The following is a 21,849-nucleotide window of genomic DNA, read 5'->3' as shown; positions in this document are numbered from 1 at the left end:
GACACTTTTTCAACTGGCATGGCTCTTTCTCCACCTTCCTCATCTCACATAGATGAGGTGTGGACTCAAGTCACATGACTTGGACTTAGGTCAAAAATGAATGACTTTAAATTTAGCAAAATCAAAGACTTGTGACTCAACTTGGACTTCAATGGCAATTACTTGCAACTGTTTCAACTTTAGCCTTTTTTTTTTAAAAAAAGCTGACACTCAATCGTCCAGATCCACTTGGTTTGAACCAGTCTGACAGCATTCAGTCAAGTTGCAGTAAAGAACCGTGAAGAATTAACATAATTATGTTACTGAGCGCCAGTTGGGAAAAAAAACACTGATTATTTCATACAAAAATTATGCATTGGTTGACAAAAAAAATTGCTGTATGCACAATGTGTGTCTGTGTAATTACAGACAGAGATGCAACAATTTCCAACAACTTGTTTTAACAATTGAATGCAAAATTTGAAAAGTATCCATGATTTTATTAAATTTAATATATTATTCATTCGTTTGCAGAACTGGCATTACATTTGGTGAAGAGAGGATTATGAAAATCAATTTAAAGTTTAGGATTTGGGACTTGGATATGTGATCTGCCAGTTTGAGTGCAAAGACTTGAGACTTGTGATTTGCAAAACAATAACAATGTTTTTTTTTTTTTTTATAAATATATCACTATAGTTACATTTTATACCTGTAATGTAAACTCTGGGGAATAAACCAGTATTTCTCAACTGGTCCAGTCACAGGGTCCAGATTTCTCTTTAGTCATTAGTTCAAGGTCCACAGGTTTTAACCTACCATGTTCAATTTTAATTTGACAAAATGTAAACATGTGGGCTTAGATAAAAAAAAAAATCAACCCCAAAAAACATGTCACAAGAATAAACAGACGAAAATAAAAGCTCTCTGAAGAAAATGGTCTTCAAAATAAATTGTTTTTTAGAGACTTGACACAGTTCGACTCGTTTGTGGTCCATTCAGAACGGACTGCAATCCACCAGTTTGGAACAAATGGTCTAAACTAAAATATATTTTTGGTTATTTTAAAACTGTCTGAACTTCATAGTTTGAGCACACCGATGTTTATTTTTCAACTGTGAAATGCCCTGCAAGGCATATATCTTTGTTGCAAGTCCTTATCAATAACATTACATTTCTTAAATTTTGTCATCATATCTTTTACAATCTTAATTTTTATTATTTATTTTATTTTATTTTATGCTTTTAGGGCATTTTTTTTTGTGCTTTTTTTTCTTATAAAGAGATTTTCACAATGTCGACAATTAACTTTTCGTTATTTGTAATACTAATATTGATATATGCCCTAAAAAAAGGTTCCTGACTGTGCTGTTTGTAACATTTCTGTGTTCAGGCATAGGGTGGCAGCAGAGATCCGTCTTTAGCGGCACAGCTGAGTCCTGCTGGCACATTATGTGTAGCTGTGGCAACAACACACACACACACACACACACACACACACACACACACACACACACAGGTGTTTTCACTTATTTGACTAATTAGCCCTCCTCTCAGGCCTGATTGTGTGCCTGCAGATTGTGTTCGATTGATTTCCCTCAATGTTCTTTAGGTTTTGCAGAGAACCTGTCGGGAATCCTGCAGCTAACCGTGAGCAGACTTCTAATCAGCCAGTGAGTGAAAACACCTGTGTGGATGTGCAGACAGTGCCTTCACATTACCTCACAGACATGACATTAGTTTATGTAATTAGTATCAGTAATGTGCTTATTACCCAAATTTCCCTTGCTGTCAGCGTTGTGTTGTGCCTGCAGTATGCACGGTTGATTAGGACTGCTGTAATCAGACCTCCTTAATCTGAAGCGCTTGATTACTCATTATTTTTTGAGCATGTGCTCTAATGTGGAGGCAGCTCTGGTTTCAGTCACATGCTCTCAGACCTGAGAGCTCACAAAATGGAGCTGCAACTGATTCCATGACATTGTGCATTAAACAGGATTAAATATTTGTCTCTCTTTCTGTGATCCAGGATAATCAATGACCACTATACGCTAGAAGACTTTGAAGACTTTAAAAGCCTAAATCGCAACTGTTTTTGCAATTTTTACTTGCTCTTTTGACCCTTTTAAACCTGGCTCGATATCACGTTTAGTATTTAAACAGTTGCACCCTGTCCCATGTTTTTGAACAAAAAACTTCAAAAACATGGTGAATAAAGGCAAGAAATGTCCTGTTTTCAAAAGCAAGGAAAAAATTAAAAATATATTTATAATTATCAGTTATTTTAAAATAATGTTTCTGAATTATTATTTTTAAAGCACCTTTTTGAGGTAATTTCCTTTTTTGCTTCTGTTTTTAAGGTATTTTTTCTTTTCTTTTTTTTCTCTCAAATTTTCAAGAAAATTATTATTATTATTATTATTATCATTATTATTATTAAGTCTTATTAAATCTGTTAATCACTTGGTGTCAGCAAAAGTCATTTATTTGTGACAACATGTTCTTTCTTCATATGAGAATCTGTAGAAAACATCTAAAACCACACGGCAACATTACCATGAATGAAGGTTTAATAAACATGAATATTATTGATTCACAACATGTTGAAGGTAACAGCAGCAGCCATGTTCACACTCAGGAGGTGTACGTTTTGTCCTACATGAACTCTGAATTGTGGCAGTGCTTCATATCACAGCAGGACGTTTCAAAGTGTCTCTCGTTCGCTCGATGCCACGTGACTCAAACCCAAACGCTGACGTTCATGTTTGATACTCATCTTCACTCAGTTCTTTCAGGCTGTCAGAGAATTTGTGGTACATCGTTTCACTTGAGTGAAAATCACACTTCTGTCGCCGACGTCACTCTGACTTCCAGCTCAGCACATGACGTGTTCACACACACTTTCGAAACTCTCAGGCCAGAATCACTCGTGTAAGTCATCACAGGCGCTCCACGTCTCAGGATTATCCTCTGAATTTAAGCTTCTGGACTAAAGTGGCTCTTTTAAAACACAATTTCTTATTTGTTTACAACCACCATTACAAAAAAATCATTACAGTTCAAACAAAACTATTTCGACAGATATTGCAGCTTCTTACAGATAAAACAGGAGATTTAGGTTGTTAAAGTGTTAGAATTTTTTATAAACGTGTCTGCTGTTCCTATTTTATAGATTACAGAAACAAATATAACAATAACGCAGACACTATTATTATTTTGACTATGTTTACAAGGCATCACTTGCAGTCCTTGTATAGAGCAGTTAAACTAATATCATGTCATTTGATTTTTTTTTTGTCTTTGTGCAGACAAAATTGACATTTTATTTCTTTTTTAGGCTGAATCAGTCATTTGTGTTTTGGCTCAAAGTCTCAGATATGTACTAAAGTACACTATTGGGAAACTATAACACTGTACTGCAACAGAAACAGTTTCCTGAAGCAGGAAGGACGCTCGTCCTCCTCTTAAAGAAAGAATGTGCCCTTGTGGAGAAAGGAACTGTGGCGGCTCGTGGTTCAGTTAGCAGCATTTGGAGGTCCCTCCGGGATCAGCGACATGAAGAAGGTGATGATGAACGACCACGTGGAGGACAGGAAGCCTGTGTGGGGGGCGCTGTTTGGATCCTCTGCTCCTTCCTCTCCGCTTTCCCCATCATCGTCTGAGCCGTCATCCATCACGCCCTCCTAGAAAAGGTTGAAGTCAAATTAAGTTCGAGTTTATTAATTGTCATTTATCCATTTCTGTGAGAACACAGAGTGAAATAATGCTTCTCTGGACCAGTGTGCAAATTAATATATACATATATATATATACATATATATATATAGACAGTGGAAGGTAATATACACTGTGTAGAGACACTTTAAGTTGTCATGGTAGCAGAGGTGCAGGTGTAACTAATAACACTAACGATGACTCTGCTGTGACAGTGCTTCAGCATGCAGGATACAAGGACCCTTACTCTCATTATTTACACCTCAGTGAAAAAGGCCTGTAACATTTACTCTCGTGCTACGAAATTTAAACACACCTACAGTGTGTCAGCAACACGTGCACGCTCTGGCAAAACGCTAACAATGCAATCCTTCTGGATTCTCCAGCGCTGTGTTCACTGAGGAATATTTAACGCCAGTGAGGTGTGTAAAGCCTTTCTGCAGTTTTTTTTTTTTTTTTTTTCACCCTCATTCAGCTCAAAATGTTTGAAAACTTGGATAAGCGCACTGTGACAGAGAGTGGACTGGTTATACTGGGACAGAGAGGCCAAGCAGACTGGTTATATTTTGCTTTGAAAGTGAACAAGCAGAGAAGCTGAGCCTGGAGCAGATTTCGGGGCATCACAGCGCTCAAAGACAGGTCATACATCATACAGGTGAGTACCACAACTCCTTGTCATCTACTAATCTGTTGTCTTGCCACACAGCGCTGTGTGTTGCATGCTGCACAGTGTGTTTGCTTGTGTGTTTTTGGCTGCAGCTGCTGTGGAGTTTATATTGTTTACACGTCTGTGCGTTGTGTTTGCTTTGGTGATGTCTTATTCTGCTGTTGATTCAGTATGAAATGCCGAGCTCTTTGATTTACGTGGCTTAATTATTCCTGTTGTTGTTGCACCTGCCGAGGTGCCCATAGCTCTTTTCGTCTGTCATCTATCTTGTTTTTTTTGTTGTTAATTGAGTTTTGTCTCCTGGTTAATTTTCGTGAGGCTACACTGAGGTCAGCGGTTAATGATGATCAGTAATGCACACACTGGCATTTATTGTTGGTTTGGACATGAGAGGTTGCGTTGGTTCATGTTCGTGGGTGTATTCGCTGACATTTAATGCTTTTAATTTTGAAGCGGTAACAATAGTATTTTAAATATCAAAAAAAAATTCTTTCCTTAAATGTAACAGTGATGTTTTCTCAGAGTACATTTTTACTTTTATTTAAACACATTTTTACACAACTTTTACTTTTACATGAGTGCACTATTCTATAAGTTTCGGTCCCTGCTGAAAATGTCACTTTAGCGTTTCATTCACATGGCGCCGAGGTGTCCATAGCTCTTTTTATCAGTTATTTTTGTTTAAGTTTTGTCTCTTTTCTGGTTAATATTAAAGACACTACACTGAGGTCAGCAGGCGTATATTTATACACATTAACACATACGTATTTTTACACAGGTACTTTTACATTAAGTGCTAAATTCTGTAACTTCCTATTCAAGCCTAAAATGTCCTTTTGGTGTTTTCATTCATGTGGTATCAGGTTGCTTGTTGTTGTTGTTGCACCAGCTGAGGTGCTTTATTTGTCTCTTATATTGTTTATTTTTGTTAAATTGTCTGAATTGTGTCTCTTTTGAGGTTATTGCTGGTGAGGCTTCGCTGAGTATGGTGGTCGTATATCTAAAGATATTCACACACTGGCATTTATTGTTTGTTTGGACTCAAGTGATCGTGTTGTTTTGTGTCGTTTTACTGGTATTTGCCTTAAATGCAGTTTATTTTGTAACAGTAGGATCGTATCATAAATGATTTTCTTTCCATTTTAAAAATGTAACATAGTGATGTTTCCTCCAACTGACCTATTTTGTTACTTTTAAGTACATTTTTACACAGGTAGTTTCACATTTACTTAAGTAAAACTGTTTTAAAGTAACAGTACTTATATTTGAGTAAAATATTCTAGTACTCTTTCGTCCTCTTAAAATGTCATTGTAGGGTTTTCGTTTTTGTCTGGCCTTGTTATAATTATCACAATCACTGTTTAAAACACTTGACATTCCAATACCACAACCTACGATGGCATTTTAAATCTTTTTTTTGTCAGATGGGCAATCTAGATATCAAATTTAATTATTAAATCTAACAGATATTAAATTTAAAACGATTTAGTCCTCACCTTTAGAAACTAAGACCAGCAGGAGTTTAGCGTTTTTGCGTGATAAACTGTTTTAAAGACTAATCGATCATGAAAATAGTGGGTGATATTCGAACCGTACTTGTTGCTTTTACTCAGATATACAGAGCATCTACGTCGTGTTTGTAACAAAGATGGGGAGCTTTTCCTTCATTTAATGTACTAGATTGAGAACCACTGTGTGAACATCTGGAAGCTGGTGCTTTACTGAAAGACAGCAGATGCATTTATTGTTCGAGATAAAAATCTGCTCGGCCCTGGGTTATGTTCTCAGAGACGCTCAGATGAACGACAGGCAGCTACCATTTCCTGTAAGTCATGGTTTTGTAGCTCTCCCTCCATATCGTCCTGATTGGCTCTGTCTCCAGGAAGCTGGAGCTCGTTCTCCAGGTTGAAGGGAAACCAGCCGGCCTGATGCCTGCAGACACAAACACCCAGCTGACGTCACAAACCGTTCACATCCTGCAGACAACATTAAATATCATAATCCGGTCTAATAAATGACACTTCAGAGTTCATTTAAACAGATGTTTTCTGGATGTATAAAACCAGGTTATTAGCTCTCTGCTGGAATTTACATTAGTATATATATATACATTATATGTATATATTTTTTAACTTTTGTCATTATGGACATGCTACTCACAATGTTAGCCTGGTAAGATTCTCCTCAATTCAGTGATTCAGTTAATTTTACTGAAACCGCCACCAAAGAAGACGGCGTTACCAGCAGAGTGAACGAGAGAGACGCAAAAAAGAGATCAGTAGATGTAGAGGAATATTTTTAAAAAGCTAGGGAAAAATGTCTGCTGAACTGTCTTCATATTTATTATTGTATATCTAAAATTATTTTTTACAAATATGTTACAATTTTTTTTATTAAAAAAAGTCAGGCCATTTCTTGCTCTTTTTTTAACATTACTTTCTTGTTTTTTTGGGGGGAGGGTTTCAGGTAATTTTTCTTGTACTTGGGTCTTTTCTTCTTTTGTTGCTCATTACTTTCTTTTTTTGTACTTCCCATCTTCGCTAGGCAACAGTTTTTTGTATGAAAGAAAATAAAAGCTCGTCCTTTTTAGACGCCTGTCCCAAATACAAGCCTGTGAGGTCTGTGATTTAAGCAAATAATAGCCCGCACTATTAATGGAGGTTTTACGGTAACTTGTTGTTTGCAGACTGTTTTGATGCGGTTGCAGTCAGACAGAAAGATGGCAAATCAAAACGCAGCAGCGCAGATCAGGAGCACTCACAGGTAGAGCACCAGCATGGCCATCATCACCATGACGAACCGGCTGAATGACGAGTAGAAGTAGACTATACTGAGTAAGATCGCAGCACGTGAAAAAGTGTACACCCAGTCCAGCCAATCCCGGTTCAGCTCATCTTCGTTCAGGATCTCCCCTCCCTGGGCGTTCATCTGGACTTCTGGGTTGCCACGGCGATCCGCCTGAGGCTGCTGGTTCAGCGGGTCAGGCGGGTTAGAGTGAGAGGAGGGCTGGTCTGGCCTGAGGTGCTGAGAGGAGGCAGCCAGTAGCTGACTGGAGAGCAGAAGAGCACAGCTGGTTTGTAGCACTTTTGCCTGCGATGAGGCTCGAAAACAAACAAACTCAGAGACAGGAAGTGACTTACTAATGCATGTAGTACTGCCGCGCGTACAGCTGCTGCCACCACATTAGCGTCATGGGGTTGTAATAGGCGGACGTGTTTGTGGGAGGAGTCGACTGTGGGGGGAACTGATTCCAGCTGCAAATTACAAAAATATTTTGATTATTTGACTCGCCACACACACACACACACACACACACACACTTAGACACACACACACACACACACACACACACACACACACACACACAGTAACATAAAGACAAATTTTCAAATCAGCTTAATCTTTGTATCATCAAATCAACTCATTATTTCCGATTGCCAATTATTGGGGCTGATATTTGGCATTTTGCCGATTATCTGTATCGGCATTTTATTTGACTGATCACCGATAAAATTAATTACTTAAAAAATGCAAAGAAAGTGTCAGCATAGGAGGAACTTTTAAATTGTAAAACATCAGGGAGCAATTTTTATTTAGTAATTTTTTTATTTAAATTTTCACTTGACCTCATAAAAAAACAGTTGCCGGGAACTCGCTGTATATAGTGTTGAAAGTTTCAGTTTTGGTTTAGAATTTGCTAAAGGCAGTTAAACAACGTTTTGTGTTATAGAGTTTGATATATTACAAATTCTACGTCACGGCTGCACTTGGCCATGCATATGGTGTTTTTCTGCCGTCTGTCATTACAAAGTTACACCACCAACTACTGGCCTGGCATGCATACTACAGCGTTTTTGGCTGTTTTTTCAGATCCGTGGACCTGAGGTTGTTTTCACAATGTTATCATATGAACGCAGGTTTTCTGAGACTGTTCTGTTTTTAGTAGGGCTGTCCTCGTCTAACGTGGCCTGCAGTGGTTATGAAAGTTTCAGCAGTTCAGAGCTTACCTGTGCATAAACTGTGGATACATCTGGTGGTAGGGGAAGGCTCCAGTTCGCTGTCTGAGCCCATCACTGCTCTCTCCTGCAGACGACTGGCTGTGAGGACCAGTGGAAGGACTAGTAGAGTTCTGAAGTAACCAGAAAAATAAATTTGAGACTCATGTTTCATCTTAAAACAAAGGCAAGTTTCTTAAATCCTCAGAGAGGAGTAGATCACGGCAGTGAGCTGGATGATGAAAGGAAGTGTACTGATGATGAAATGAACAGAAAGGTGTAAGGAGTGTGTGGCGGACCCACCGTGGGACTGGCCGAGTTCTCCTGAGGCTTGTTACTGCGGCTGCGGGGGGGCTTCGGGGAGCTGGGAGGGGTCCGGGAGGCGCACACCAGATGGAGCATATGGTACTCGTCCTGCTGCAGAGGCAAATACAGCTCGTTATTAAACAGAGTATTGCAGGCTCAAAGGAGAAAAGGGATGAACTTCTGAACTTACAGTGCATCATTTAAGCAATTTAGAACTAGAGCTCGACAGATTATCAGCCTGGCCGATGATTGGAGCTGATATTTGGCATTTGGCCGATTTTCTTTATCTGCGTTTTATTTAATAATCGCCAATCAAATGAGTTAATGCAAAAGTGTGCATTTTTAAACTCAACCAACACCAGGGAAGGCAGTCTGCAATACATGCAAAGAAAGCATGCAGCTTTTGCTTTGTAAAACCTCGGAGATATTTTTATTCATGTGTTTTTGAACATTTGCTTCAAGAACTTATGTTACAAAATAAAAGTTACATTGATAATGTATAATATTAGTAAATATGACACAGTTAAGCATAATAACACTCATTTTCTAAATAAAATACCAAATTAGAGGAAACCTGAGATGCAAACATGCAACCTGAGACACTACATCACTCTAGTCTAAAAGATCATATTTTGGTACCGTCACACTTGATTGTATCTTTAGTGGATGTCATGGTTGCAGCTTATTTTAATATTGCAGACAGCTGCTCTTATAGGAGCCCAACAGTGTTCATACGCCAGTTTTAATTTGTTCTGAATTTAATAAATCTAAAACTAAAACACTTCAAAGCAAAACAAATATTCAAACCTTCATGCATAAAACTCAATCAGTGTAGCCACAGCTCCCAGTATGCTGCTGTACCGGCCTCCAGTCTCCTGGGACGGCTTTCCACAAGGTTTTGGAAACTGGCTGCAGAGATTTGCACCCATACGGGCGATAAGGCTTGGCTTACAGTCCGTGTTGCAATTTCAGAGGTGTTTGATAGAGTTGAGGTCAGGGCTTTGTGCAGGCCTGTCGAGTGACTCCAGACCAAACTGGGCAAACTTTTTCATATATCTCACTTTGTGCACAGGAACACTGTCATGTTAAAACAGGAAATGTTCCTCCCCAAATTGTTGCTACAAAGTTGGAAGCTTTATTAGCAGCATTGTCATATGCTGACCTAAAACAAAATGACTTTTAAACATTTTTACTGCAACAGACACATTTTCAATGTCGGAACAAAATCGTGAGTTTTTATCAGAGTTCGTGTGCGCCTCCTTGATGTCAATCATTTGGTGTAATGTGGTCATACAACTTAGCCTGAGACACCATGAGTGAATCTTTTTCTCGTTTTGAAGAAAACTAAAGGAATCTAATTGTAAACAGAGACCCTGCGAGATCACCAGTTTTTGCATAATCTTATAGTGTGTGACTTAAATTTAAATTGTCTTTTCATGCGTGTTTTTAAAGTATTGTCAAAGTCTTCTGTTGTACGGTAGGCATTATCTAAGAAAACGGGACCATGTGAGAGCTGGACAGAGGTGTTCACATACGTACACAGTATTTGCAGTCGGTTAAAGCAGAGAATCAGGCAGCTTGTATGCTTCTTGTTAGCCTTTGAGTTTTTAATCTAGAGTCACTCCGTATGAAATCCACCACAGAGTAAGCTTACCTTTCTGAGCACATCTTTTAAGGTAAAATGATCCAATAGCAGTTTCCCAGAATACACCAGCCTCTGGTCTTTGGAGCTCTAAAAATAAAAAAATAAGGATAATAGGGTTAAAGGACATAATTGTTTATAAGCAAAAATGTACAGAATTCAGTTTATTTGATAATATTTGCCCTTTTTAAACAAATGTCGACAAGAAAAAACAGACTTTAAAATGTAGATCAGGACATCAAAAGGCAGAGCACCTTTGTGTGAGGTAGTAATGAGGATGAGATTATAGTAACCTCAACTGGAATAAGTGGGTTTTAACGGGGGATTAACCTAACAGTGCAACAAGGTCAGAGTGTGTCCTCTGAAAGCCTACATTCACTGTACGACCATTCAGGAATGTGAATTGCCTATTTTCAAACCCTGGGCCAACATGACGAGGAGTACTTTTTTATTCTGGGCTCATGATGTCTCCTTGTTGAATATGCCACAGTTAATGCCCGCTAAATCACACTAACAAGAGTGCAGGCCTTACAGAGATTACTCCACCGTGTTACAAAAGGAACAGTTTGTCCTTTTTGTGTTAACAGCGACTGCATGGTGAAATGGAGCAAAGTCAGATTAGCAGCAGCACAATACAGCAGGAATCTGAACGCCTTCCCTCTATTGTGATGTCAAATCTTACAGACCCCAAGGCTCTTTTTTGCTACTATGACTCTGGAAACTCTACTTTTTTCACTCCAGAGAGTAGATTTAAGTTAATGTTCTGTGTCACTTTTATGATGATTCAACAGTAATATGAATCACAGAGGAAGTGTAGAGGAATTCAAACTGACTAGTTCTGAGTGGAGTTGTAAGTTTGACATTTAAAAACAGGCAATAATGTTTGAATCTTTCATGCACTTCTTGGCTTTAAATTCTAACACTATACACACCATTACACACGGGTGCAAAGGTGACTATTTATGCCAAGTAACGGGTTAACAGTTTGTGTCAGGCTGGAGACATTTATTACATGTTTATGTCACCAGTTTCTATCTCATTGCAGTTTTCTTGACATAATAATAATAATAATAATAATAATAATAATAATAATAATGATAATCTTAAAGCGTGACAAGATAAAAGCATTGGCATAAAAAACAGATAAAAACAACCAAAATAAAAGCATATTTAAAAGTCATAAAAATAGGAGCATAATAGCAAATAGAGCAACCAGAAAGAAGTTACTTATAAGTCATAAGTTCTGCAAAAAAGGAATGTTTTATGTCCTTAAAACTGCAAATTGCAACACAAGCAAAATCCGCAACACGCAGGATATAATGCTTTCTTGTGGTTCAACAAAAATGTGCTGATTTAGGTGACAGAGGAAATTGGGATGGACCAGATCAGTACAGAGACAGGCACTGGCATTAATGCATTGTTCTCATCTCTGCAGCTTTAAAGGGGGTCGCCACCTAATTCCAGTGTTATTTTCACAGCATTGGAAAGTTCAATTATTTTTTAAGAACATAAGCTACTCTCTCAAAGCTTGAAACCAGAGGTATAAAGTCTGAGACTGCTCCACAGACAACGAATGAGAGACTGATTATGTGGACCCGTAGGATGTTTTTTTTTTTGTTTGTTTTTTAAACCCAAATGAGCTTCATTCTATAATAGTGTTGTCAGCTGTGAAACAGAAAATGTTTGTGAATACTGTAGAGCTCTTAGTGTGTGACTTAATACCCTGTGACAAGAGGTGTGCCATACCTTATCATTCAGGATAATAATACTATACATTTTAATATGATAAGAAAAATTCATTTCTTAATTATGGAAATATTCCAACTTGCGATATAATGACATATCGTTACGCAAGGCAACAAAAGGGATAGCGTAAAGCAAAATTGCTACTGACCCCTCACAGAAAATTTAAAGGCAAACTGTCATTAATGCTAAAATTTTCAACTATAACTCTTATTTTGATGATAAAACAGACGTTCTTGACATTAATTATACAATATTTTTCAGTACTTTGTCATATGGCAAGGAAAGTTTACTTGTATAGCACTTTATTATACACAAATTTTTCAAAGTGGTTTCAGTTTAAAGATAGGACAATAATAATAAAAGAAACTCAAAGAATAAATAAAGAAAAATAACAGGACAGGCAGGATTGATAATAATAATACAGACACATTTAAAAATAGTACAACAAAAAAAGCTGCGGAAAAGAGGTCATTCTTAAGCTTAGTTTAAAAAATGGCTACATTTGGAGCATATCTTCATCATCATGAATATTGTTTTTGCAAAAAAATCCAGAATATTGTGCTGTTAATTGACATCACAAATCTGAATTTTAGCACTCCGGTTCTTTGATTTGGGAGATTTGTTCTTGTTTACTTTATTTTTTTTTTTGGACTGTCTTAGACCGTAGCCATAACACATAGGTATTTTTGTAAATGGGAACAGTTCCTCTTTAAGTGGACTGGAGCACAGATACTTACTGGTTTGCTCGGGTACACATCAGACAGGTGAGCTTTGAGTTTCTCCACAGTCCAGTTCTGGCAACAGTTGATGGTCTGGTCATTGTACTTCTGGTTGGGTGCCCTGATGACAAGGGTGACAGGACTGTCCACAACACCTTGATCCATGACTCAAAACCATTTGTCTCCAGTGCAAAAGATAAAAAAAGATGTGGACAACCCTTCGAGGGTGAGAACTACAAACCCCTTTCAGTTTTCTAGTGAGTTTCTGACAACATCGGAGCAAAACTTTGTTGTTATTGTGAGGTCTGATGTTAATCTGCAGCTGCAAGGTGTTTCCTTGCTGACCGACAGCTCAGAGATGAACCTGAGGGGAGAGAGACACACGAGGTTAACACGATCCCAATACTAGAGATATTGCAAACGTAATTTGTAATTCAAGGTTCAGGCAAGTTAGATTTAAGACTTTCACAGATGTTTTTGATGCCACCTGCAATTAAATTTAAGATTAATTTTACACTGACCACAATTGAAAGAAAAAACATGAACTGCGTTACAGTAAATTACTCAGTATTAGGGACAATTTTACCCAAAATAGTTAATGTAACATAAAGCATGACCTTTTTGGTCAATTTAAAAAGTCAGTCGATCTACTAAAATAATACATAAATAAATCAATAAAACTTCTTCTTATATCCTGATATGTGTGACCTTAATGCGAGAGGCATTAAGTAAATTGTAGATAGATATTACCTTTATTTTGAGATTTTAAACAGGGTTTCTGCACCTTAAGGTCAGGTAGATTTGAGACGTTTTTAATGTCACTTGGAATGAACCTGAAGACCAATATTCTATAACCAAAATTAAGGGACAATTTCATTTATCAATTTTAACACAAAAGATTACTTTTTTTATCCAGTAAAATATGTCAAATAGTGAAAAACACAAACAAAAGCCCTTTTCACAATGGAGACAATGAACATATTGCAGTATCATAAAAGTATCTATTTGGTTTACCAACAGAAAGGGGAAATAGCTGGCCAGTTTCCTGTTATGATAACAATAACAGTGTAATATTAACACTATTAATTACTTTGATTATTTTCAGAGCGCAGAAAAAAATACAGAAAATGAAATCCTACTCCATATGTATCACAATTTTTATCACCTTTGAAACAATAATTTAAGTAAATCTAAAACCAATTAATCCCTTGTTTTAGACTAATTAATTCTACCTTTTAAATGACTGATAACACCCTACCTGTCTTAGCTTTTTTTAACACATTTTACAGATTGATTTAAGACATTTTAGTGCTACTTAAGGCCTCATTTTTATAGATGAATGACTTAAATACCTTGAGAGTTTTAACGTATCCGCTTTCGACGTAACATAAAACGTTACAATAATATTTGACAGATAATTACTAGTGTCAGTGCGGTGAGTAACGTTACTCTGAGACACATCTGTCCAGAAAAACACGACACTGTATAACACTATTATAACGCTGTAATAAGCCCGTACAGACAGATATTGAGCAAACAGCAAGTATGACGTGAAAAACCTGGTTAGGAGCATTTAACAGCCGGCTAAGCTAACGTTAGCCTCGGAGGGCTTTCTGCCACTAATGTCAGTTATCTCAGGCTGAAAAAGTTGTTGGTTAGCATTCTTAGCTAGCAAAATTAAACCGATCTAGGTTTATAAAGATGTCCGTGACAAACGGAGGAGTGATATGTCTTGTTTGCCTACCTTGTTTACCCCCAGTGACCGAAACACTCAGCCGAGTTGTAACTCAGCCCCAGCTGAACCTGGGTGTTGGTCTTCTTCGTGACATTTCAGGATGTGGTCGATATTCAATGTTTATGGTGTATTACCGCCACCGGGCGGTCAAAGTGAGAGTTACAGCAGAGACGCGTTGATAAAATCCAGTGTGTGAGCATAATAATATATGTTGATACAGTCTATGGGCATTAGAAAATATAAGGCAAACGTATTTTTTATGAATAAATAGAAATATCCTCATTTATATAAATTGAATGGACCAAATGGCATGACATTTTTTAATATATGCTGTACAATTTAACATAACCGCAAAGCACAGTCTTAAAATACAAGGTACAAGATAATTTATTAGTTTAAAAAATTAAATTGAAATTTATTGAAGAAGGGGTTTAGGGGTCTCACAGGCTGGGGAAAGAAGCTGCTCTGTTGTCTGGTGGTTCAGCAGCAGATACTTCTGTATCATTTCCCAGATGGCAGCAGGGTGAACAGACTGTCTGGGGTGGGTGCTGTTTTTCAGTATTCTTCAGGCTCTGTGCAGACATCTCACTTCACAGAGGTTCTCTGTGCACCACTCTGTAAGATTGTTGATTTCCTCCAAGTTTAAACTTTCACTGTTTTATAATACGGCCGGTGATGGTTGTCTGCATACATCACAATAGAGTTCTCCCCATGTCTGGGAGCGCAGTCATGGGTGTACAGTCTGAACAGGAGGGGGTCAGCACACAGCCCTATGGGGCTCTGGTGTTGATCACTAATGTACAGGAGATGTGACTGCCAATTCAAACTTTCTGGGGTCTGCATATGACGAAGTCCAATATTCATTTACCTTTATCTTTAAGTAATCTTAAAATTTAATTAATTCCTCTCTAAAACAAACACTCAACATTATAGTCTTCATAAAGATATGATTTATTGAGCAGCTGTTGTATTTGACTGTATTATGTGGCAGCAGTAGCTCAGTCCGTGGCAACTTGGCTTGGGAACTGTAGGGTTGACAGTTCAACCTCTGCATGGGTCAAACACTGACTGTGAATTGAAAGCTGGAGTTTAGGTCATCAGTTCATGCTCCTGGCCACTGCCAAGATGCCCTTGAGCTAGACACTGAACCCACCCACCTGTCCATGGGCAGCCCCCCTGCTCTGACTTCTCTCCACTAATTCATATGTATAGATTCTGCTTGTGCATGTGGCTTCATTTTCAGCCTCTGTGTGTGTAATCTGCAATATAATAATAATTTAAAAAAGAGAATATCCCTTTGAAGCACTAATAAGAAATGTTTCATTAATTCCAGCTTCTGTATCTGACTTTACAAAATAATTTGGCAGTTGAGTCTATTTTTTTCATGTAAGTATGGCCTTAGATTGGAAAGAAAGATTGGAAACAACAAAAACCACAAGCATATTAATCAGCGACATAAAGACGTAGTCACAGACTTTTTGACGTGCTGAATGAGTGAGGGATCAGTGCTGAGAAATACCATGATAGTCTGTTGCTGTTAAAGTTATTCAATTTGACCACCATCTGGTGGTGGCTCAGTGTAACACGCTTCATTGCGGTTCCCCGTTTGATTTTACCAAACTTTTGGTGTCCTTGGGAAGATTTCCTCTGTATTCACCAGCTGCAACAATATTGCAACAGCTGGTGTTGTTTTCAGCTCACAAATCTGTGTTTGTGTGTCATCATGACAAAATGTGGTGACACCAACTGAAAATAGTCAAACTGTCACAGCAGAGGTTGTTGACCTGTGGCAGGTGTTACCTTTTTCTCATGTGACCCATGTTCTTTCAAACACATTCATGTGATGACAATTGATGTTTGACCATTTAAGCTAGAAAAATATAATTAAAGCAAGCAAATGATATGATCGAGCCTGAAGAGAACAGGAAGTTCTGCAAAAAAAAAAAGTTGGCCTGTTATGACCTTCAATGAATAATGGAGAATAAATGTGTTTTATCTGCTCTGAAAATGGGTCAACCTACTTCTGCTCAATTCATAAAACTCAGGAGCCCTTGCAGGACCTTGCACAGAACAAAACTTCCTGGCAAGCAGGGCATTACTCAGTGTGTTTGAATGTCGTGTGTGTGTGTGTGTGTGTGTGTGTGTGTGTTACATAACAGCCTATCAGTGCTTGCAGGAGACGAGTGTAGTTGTCTTGAAATCAGTCACAACTGGGCCTAATTGCACCAGTAAATCCACAATACAAATTTCTGTAGATGGACTTGAGGGTCCGTTTCACATCATTTGACCACTTTAATCAATTGACCATCTATTGGCCCAGATTTCCTCCAGGTGCTCTGGTTTCCTCGCACAGTCCAAACACATGCAGGTGAGGTTAGGTGGGAAATTCACGGCCATCTGTCTCCATGTTTTACGTCCAATTTTGCACTGTAATTGGTCCTGACCTTGCACATCGTTGTGATGAAATACATTTTTTTAGATGTCTTTTAAGCATTTCTTTAGAGGTCACTCTCTTAAAGCTCACCAGTTTGCAAATAAATACAATGAATCATATCCTGGATGGGTTTATACAACAATTTAAGTACTTCCTGCAATAAAAACACCTCGTATCAGGAGGGTGAAGTGCTTCCCTGGTGATGTCCATCATGTTTGTTCACTTTTGTGGAACAACATGTCTCAGAGAACGCATGTTGACGAGGTGATGTACAGTACAGCACTTATATGCATGCCTCCCTTAATGACAGTGCATTAGACATGTACAACATCTTTCACTCCTCTTCACAAAGGCCTGTTTTTCACATCTTGACTCAATTTAGCAATGGGTAATATTGAAAATTGGGACACTTTCAACCTGATGCTCCTGTTGGTGAGATGGTAAAAGGGTTGAAATTATTTCAGCACTGTGATAACCCAAATTCTGAAGTAATTTTCCATCCCATAGAAAATAAATTCTGGTGTGTTTTTAAATACCTATTTAGTTAACATGCATCATCAGAAGATGTTTCTTTTTTACCCTAGTTGGTTGTTTTTCTGCTTTTTTCATTGTGTTTATTCTCGAGCTGTTCAGTGGGCTCCTGCTGCAGCCACGCTAAACTCATTGGATTTTAATAAAAGCTGAATTGAATGCAGTTCGGCCTCATGCAAAGTGCATGGGTACACACGCGTCGGTTTGCATTAGGAGGAGATGTGAAAGAACATTGCAGGTCAATGATTTTCAGTGATTGTTCCTGATTTTATTTATTTCGCTCTCAGACAGGTTAAGTCGCCCTTAATGATGGTTGCACCTTATGTAAATGAACCTTATGCATCCATTTACTCTGAACAAAGGAATGACAATTTACTGACACACTTTCACATTTTCATCCCTTCATTCAGGATTCATAAGAAATGAAGGCCTATGAAAAAAAAAATATATTCAGATACAATCCAATGTAGATGTAAACTCATACAAGTATATTTTTAGGAGTTGTTAATGTATTTGTCAACAACTCTTCCTGTGAAGCATTTGTAACTGGAGTAAACAGTCAATGGGTGATTGAGAATATAATAAATCATGATTGTAATAACACAAATTATCCTTAAATTATATATAATATGAATATGTACTTATCTATTATTACCAGCTGTCATAGGCTGACTGGGGCTGGCTGTGTAAAAGAAAATGTGATCCTGGCGACGCCAGTTATAGCTGAAACTACTACAGGCGCCATTTTTAGTTTACTCTACCAGGTGAGCTAGGGGCAGATAGTATCACACCTGTGCATGATACAGTCACGAAACTTTTCAGGTGTGTAGTTGAGATTTTTTAAAACAGGCCAAGTTTGAAGATAAGCATGGTGTGAGCAATAAAGTAGGGGGGCAGTACGTAAGAAAGGGGTATCATTGGCCACCAAACTTTACACCCACATATTTTTTTGGGTTGTGAACTGCTGTATTGCAGCTGGAGTAATCCCATAGCACGATGGTCTCTTGCCACTGAAGTACATAAAATAATTCTGTTAGTTCTATCAATTAAGGGAATGCTTCTTCGCAAACACTTTTTCTTAACTCTCGCAAACTCCAGGCACAGATAAAAGCCCTGAGATGTAGTTAAAAGCTGCAAAATAAATCTATTTATCTGAATCTTGAAGCTCAATATGTTTTCATCTGAAATCACTGAATATGATTATGTGATCACTGAATATGATTACAGCTGTTGTACTATCCTATCAACGTATACATCGCCACAGATGCTTCATATGTATATATACTTGTATATATTTAAAATGTCCTTATATCTGCTCACAAATATATCATAGTGTGTTAAAGTTTGACAGTTAATTGAGTGTTTACTGCTTATAAATGCTAAATAACAGGGTTAAGTGTAATCAAAGCATCCAGTATCCGCCTTTTGATTTTGGATGATGATAACCATCACTGTTAACAAGCCAAGCAGACTGGAGATTCTGTCTTTGCATATTTTATCAATACAGCCAAGAACTGCAAAAACATGCTCTGTCTTCTATATTTTTCTTCCATTTCTCCCATTCAGTTAAATATCAGCCTGCTTCCAGAACCTACAGAAATCTTCCTGTGGCTTATGTCATAAGAGAAGGATGCCACTTTATGGTTATCCATATGTCACTTTACTCTTTCTTAAAGGGGGCTTTGATCTGCAGAGATAAAAATGCAATATATTAAAAACAAGGGAGGGTCAAGTCACTGGAAAGCTTCTAAACAGGAGGTTAAAGTAGAGGATAAGTCATGTCTGGGTGCATTAGCTTTTATCATGCACATTACAAGAAAAGCAAAGGAAAAAATGGCCTCCCCAGTAGCCATTAGGACTCATGGCAATGTCAAAAGAAAACACATTGAGCAGGGATCATTTCCGCTTTCTGCAAAGTAACAAAAAAGTCTCAGAAAATAAGATCTCATAAAAATCCCTTTTGTAACATTTGCCCTCTGACACACAGTATCAACAGTCAAAGCAAATAAAAAGCGGTCATTTATTCAACAATGCAGGGAGTTTTCCTTTTCTGTTGAGCTGAACAGACTCAGAGGGGGCCTCCGTTCTTAATGAGTGCCCACATTAGTGAGTCACTCATGCTAAAAGGTCACTGGCTGGAGGAGGTTTTAATTAAGCAGGAACAACTAGGGGTGTTTTGATTTTGAGGTCAGGGTGCAATTTTGATTTCTTTGTGTGTTAAATAACACTGGTATTACATCTACCTATCTATCCATCTGCAATGTTTCAACTAATTTGGAAGGTCATGAAAAAATAAATAAATAAAAGTGCTGACCTGAATGCTTCGAAGCGTCAGTCGTTGCCATGGTACTTGACGTCTAACTAAGTATTCGAAAGCTTTGTTTTTTGTTTGTTTTTTTTTACCTCTAAAGTATTGAAAGAAGGTGGCAGGTATGGATGAGCCCAGAGTTGTCAGTGTTGTCATCGCCTCTCGCCTTGTGATAAATTTGGCTGTCTGACAAGAAAAATGAACAGGTGAGAGAAATTGTGAAAGGTTATCTGTGGCTTGTAACTTTAGTAAAGTTCTTGCTTTGCACCTAATGCTGAGGCCAAGCCCCTATTATTTAGAGTCTCTCACACAGACGCAGCAGCACTAAGTCCTACCAAAATTAACTTGGGCTCTGATTATGAATTTGAATGATTACTATTACAACCACCCGGGGGTTGTGTTGCATCATGACGAAGCTTCAAATATTCAAAGGTAAAAATCACTGAGACTTCTAAGCCCCCAAAATGGTTCTGGGACAGCCAGAGTTTTCAATTTGATTACTGTAAGGGCAATAAATAAATATGGATGCATAAGAAACTCTTGAGCCTTTTGAAAGTCCTCCTCTGTACTCCTAACAATTTTTCACCTTGGAAGCTCTTTTAAAGGCTAACGTGCTTTGTGAATAAGTGTAATCTTTAACAGGATCTAGTCTTAAGTTTAATAATCTTTCTTAATCTCTATACTAGGAAAGCTTTGTGAATATGGCCCCAGATCTTTGTGAATGGAGGAGACTTATCTCAGTATTCCTACAACCCTGGCTGCGGCCCTGCTGAGTGCCTCACAGATGATGACACTTGAAGTGATTAAAACTCGGTTGTGTTCTTGCTACTTTTTTCGAGACCTTTCTACTCTCTCCACTTAAGGTATTCCCACAGACTCTGTGATGTCAGTGCAATGAGCTCCTGCCATAAAAGATTATTAAACAAGTAAACAAGTGCAGGCTGGCTCACGCAGAAGATTGAGTTAACGTTTAATACCTGCGGTGCCTGGTTTTACAGCTCAGTCATCCTTTGATGGATGATATTGTATATGACAGATTTGTGTCGTAAATGACATGCTCAGGGATATTAGTCACTGTTGTGTGAGGTCAGGGTCTATCTGTTCAGGGCTTCCTGTGCACAGCTCACCTCTGGCGTAGGTATTAAAAACAGTACATTGAGAGCTTTCTTAATATCTTGATGTTACAGTCTGTGCTAAGATTTCTGGTCATTGAATTTTTGGATTGATGACGCTCAAAAGTTTCATCACAGAGTAAAGTGAATTGAATGTCATCCAGTTTAACTATGTATGACAAATGTATGCATGTATGTGTCAATATATCCTTCAAGGATATCAAGAAAGTTTTTTTCAAATGTTTATCGTTTTCTTGACATTTGCCATTTCACGTATCATGAGTCACAGGGAATAAAAGAAAGCTGCTGTCTGTTGGTCGCTGCTGTCAGTTTGTGTGTCCGTTTGTATGCTTAATATATTCCGAAGGCCTCGCGCCCCCTCAGTGTAATTCAGGATGCTTGTCTGCAATTAGTGAGTCACTGCTGGCGTGGAAAAAAGTCAACGGCTACATGGGGAAGGAGGAGGATTTAAGTGCACGTCTGAACTCCGGTTTTGACTATGTTAAAGATCATGTAAAGTTTATTTAAACCCTTAATTAGGCCCTAATGATAAGAGCTTTTTCACTGTCCGGGGTCAATAATAGACTGCCTGGATGATTCACTACCATTTAACGTTGTCTTTACATGTTACAATGCATGCTTTACAGTGTGAAAATGCATGAATGTAACCATGCGACAAAATAATTCAAATGTTATAATATGCAACCTGATGTATACATTAAATCTCACAATGATTTAAAAGTATAATTTACAAGCACAGCTACTTGAGTCACACCTTTTCAAAAACCTGTTGCTTACACTGGGTGGCAGTGTGCATTCACTTTTACGCCAACACCCTAGAGAGTAATTAACCTGTGACATCACCATTCTTACATTTCCTGCACCTCCAGTGTAATCACTTTTAAACCATATTTCCGGGCTTACAACATTTAAAAAAAAAAAAAAAAAGAAAATGCATCCG

At 38.0% G+C, this 21,849-nt stretch overlaps 1 protein-coding gene across 2 annotated transcripts; it reads right to left on the bottom strand.

The window, feature by feature from the left end:
* Nucleotides 1–2,531: 2,531 nt before the first annotated feature.
* Nucleotides 2,532–14,639, bottom strand: LOC121958247 (homocysteine-responsive endoplasmic reticulum-resident ubiquitin-like domain member 2 protein). Of its 2 annotated transcripts, none has more exons than XM_042507131.2 (9): nucleotides 14,513–14,639; nucleotides 12,787–13,132; nucleotides 10,316–10,393; nucleotides 8,659–8,772; nucleotides 8,368–8,489; nucleotides 7,501–7,614; nucleotides 7,122–7,409; nucleotides 6,178–6,292; nucleotides 2,532–3,662 (listed from the first exon to the last, which is right to left on the bottom strand). In XM_042507131.2, the coding sequence occupies exons 2-9, from the start codon at nucleotides 12,931–12,933 to the stop codon at nucleotides 3,495–3,497; spliced, it is 1,146 nt and encodes a 381-aa protein (XP_042363065.2). In that variant the 5' UTR covers nucleotides 12,934–13,132; nucleotides 14,513–14,639; the 3' UTR covers nucleotides 2,532–3,494. The 2 variants fall into 2 exon arrangements, with proteins under 2 accessions (XP_042363065.2, XP_042363066.2); XM_042507132.2 differs by having other exon boundaries at nucleotides 8,659–8,769.
* Nucleotides 14,640–21,849: the final 7,210 nt, after the last annotated feature.

The sequence above is a fragment of the Plectropomus leopardus genome, chromosome 17, assembly GCF_026936395.1.
Source record: "Plectropomus leopardus strain MGB_pleo_1.0 chromosome 17, ASM2693639v1, whole genome shotgun sequence".
NCBI lineage: Eukaryota > Metazoa > Chordata > Actinopteri > Perciformes > Serranidae > Plectropomus > Plectropomus leopardus.
Note: the sequence above shows the minus strand (reverse complement) of the source record. Positions and strands in the feature narration are given on the sequence as shown.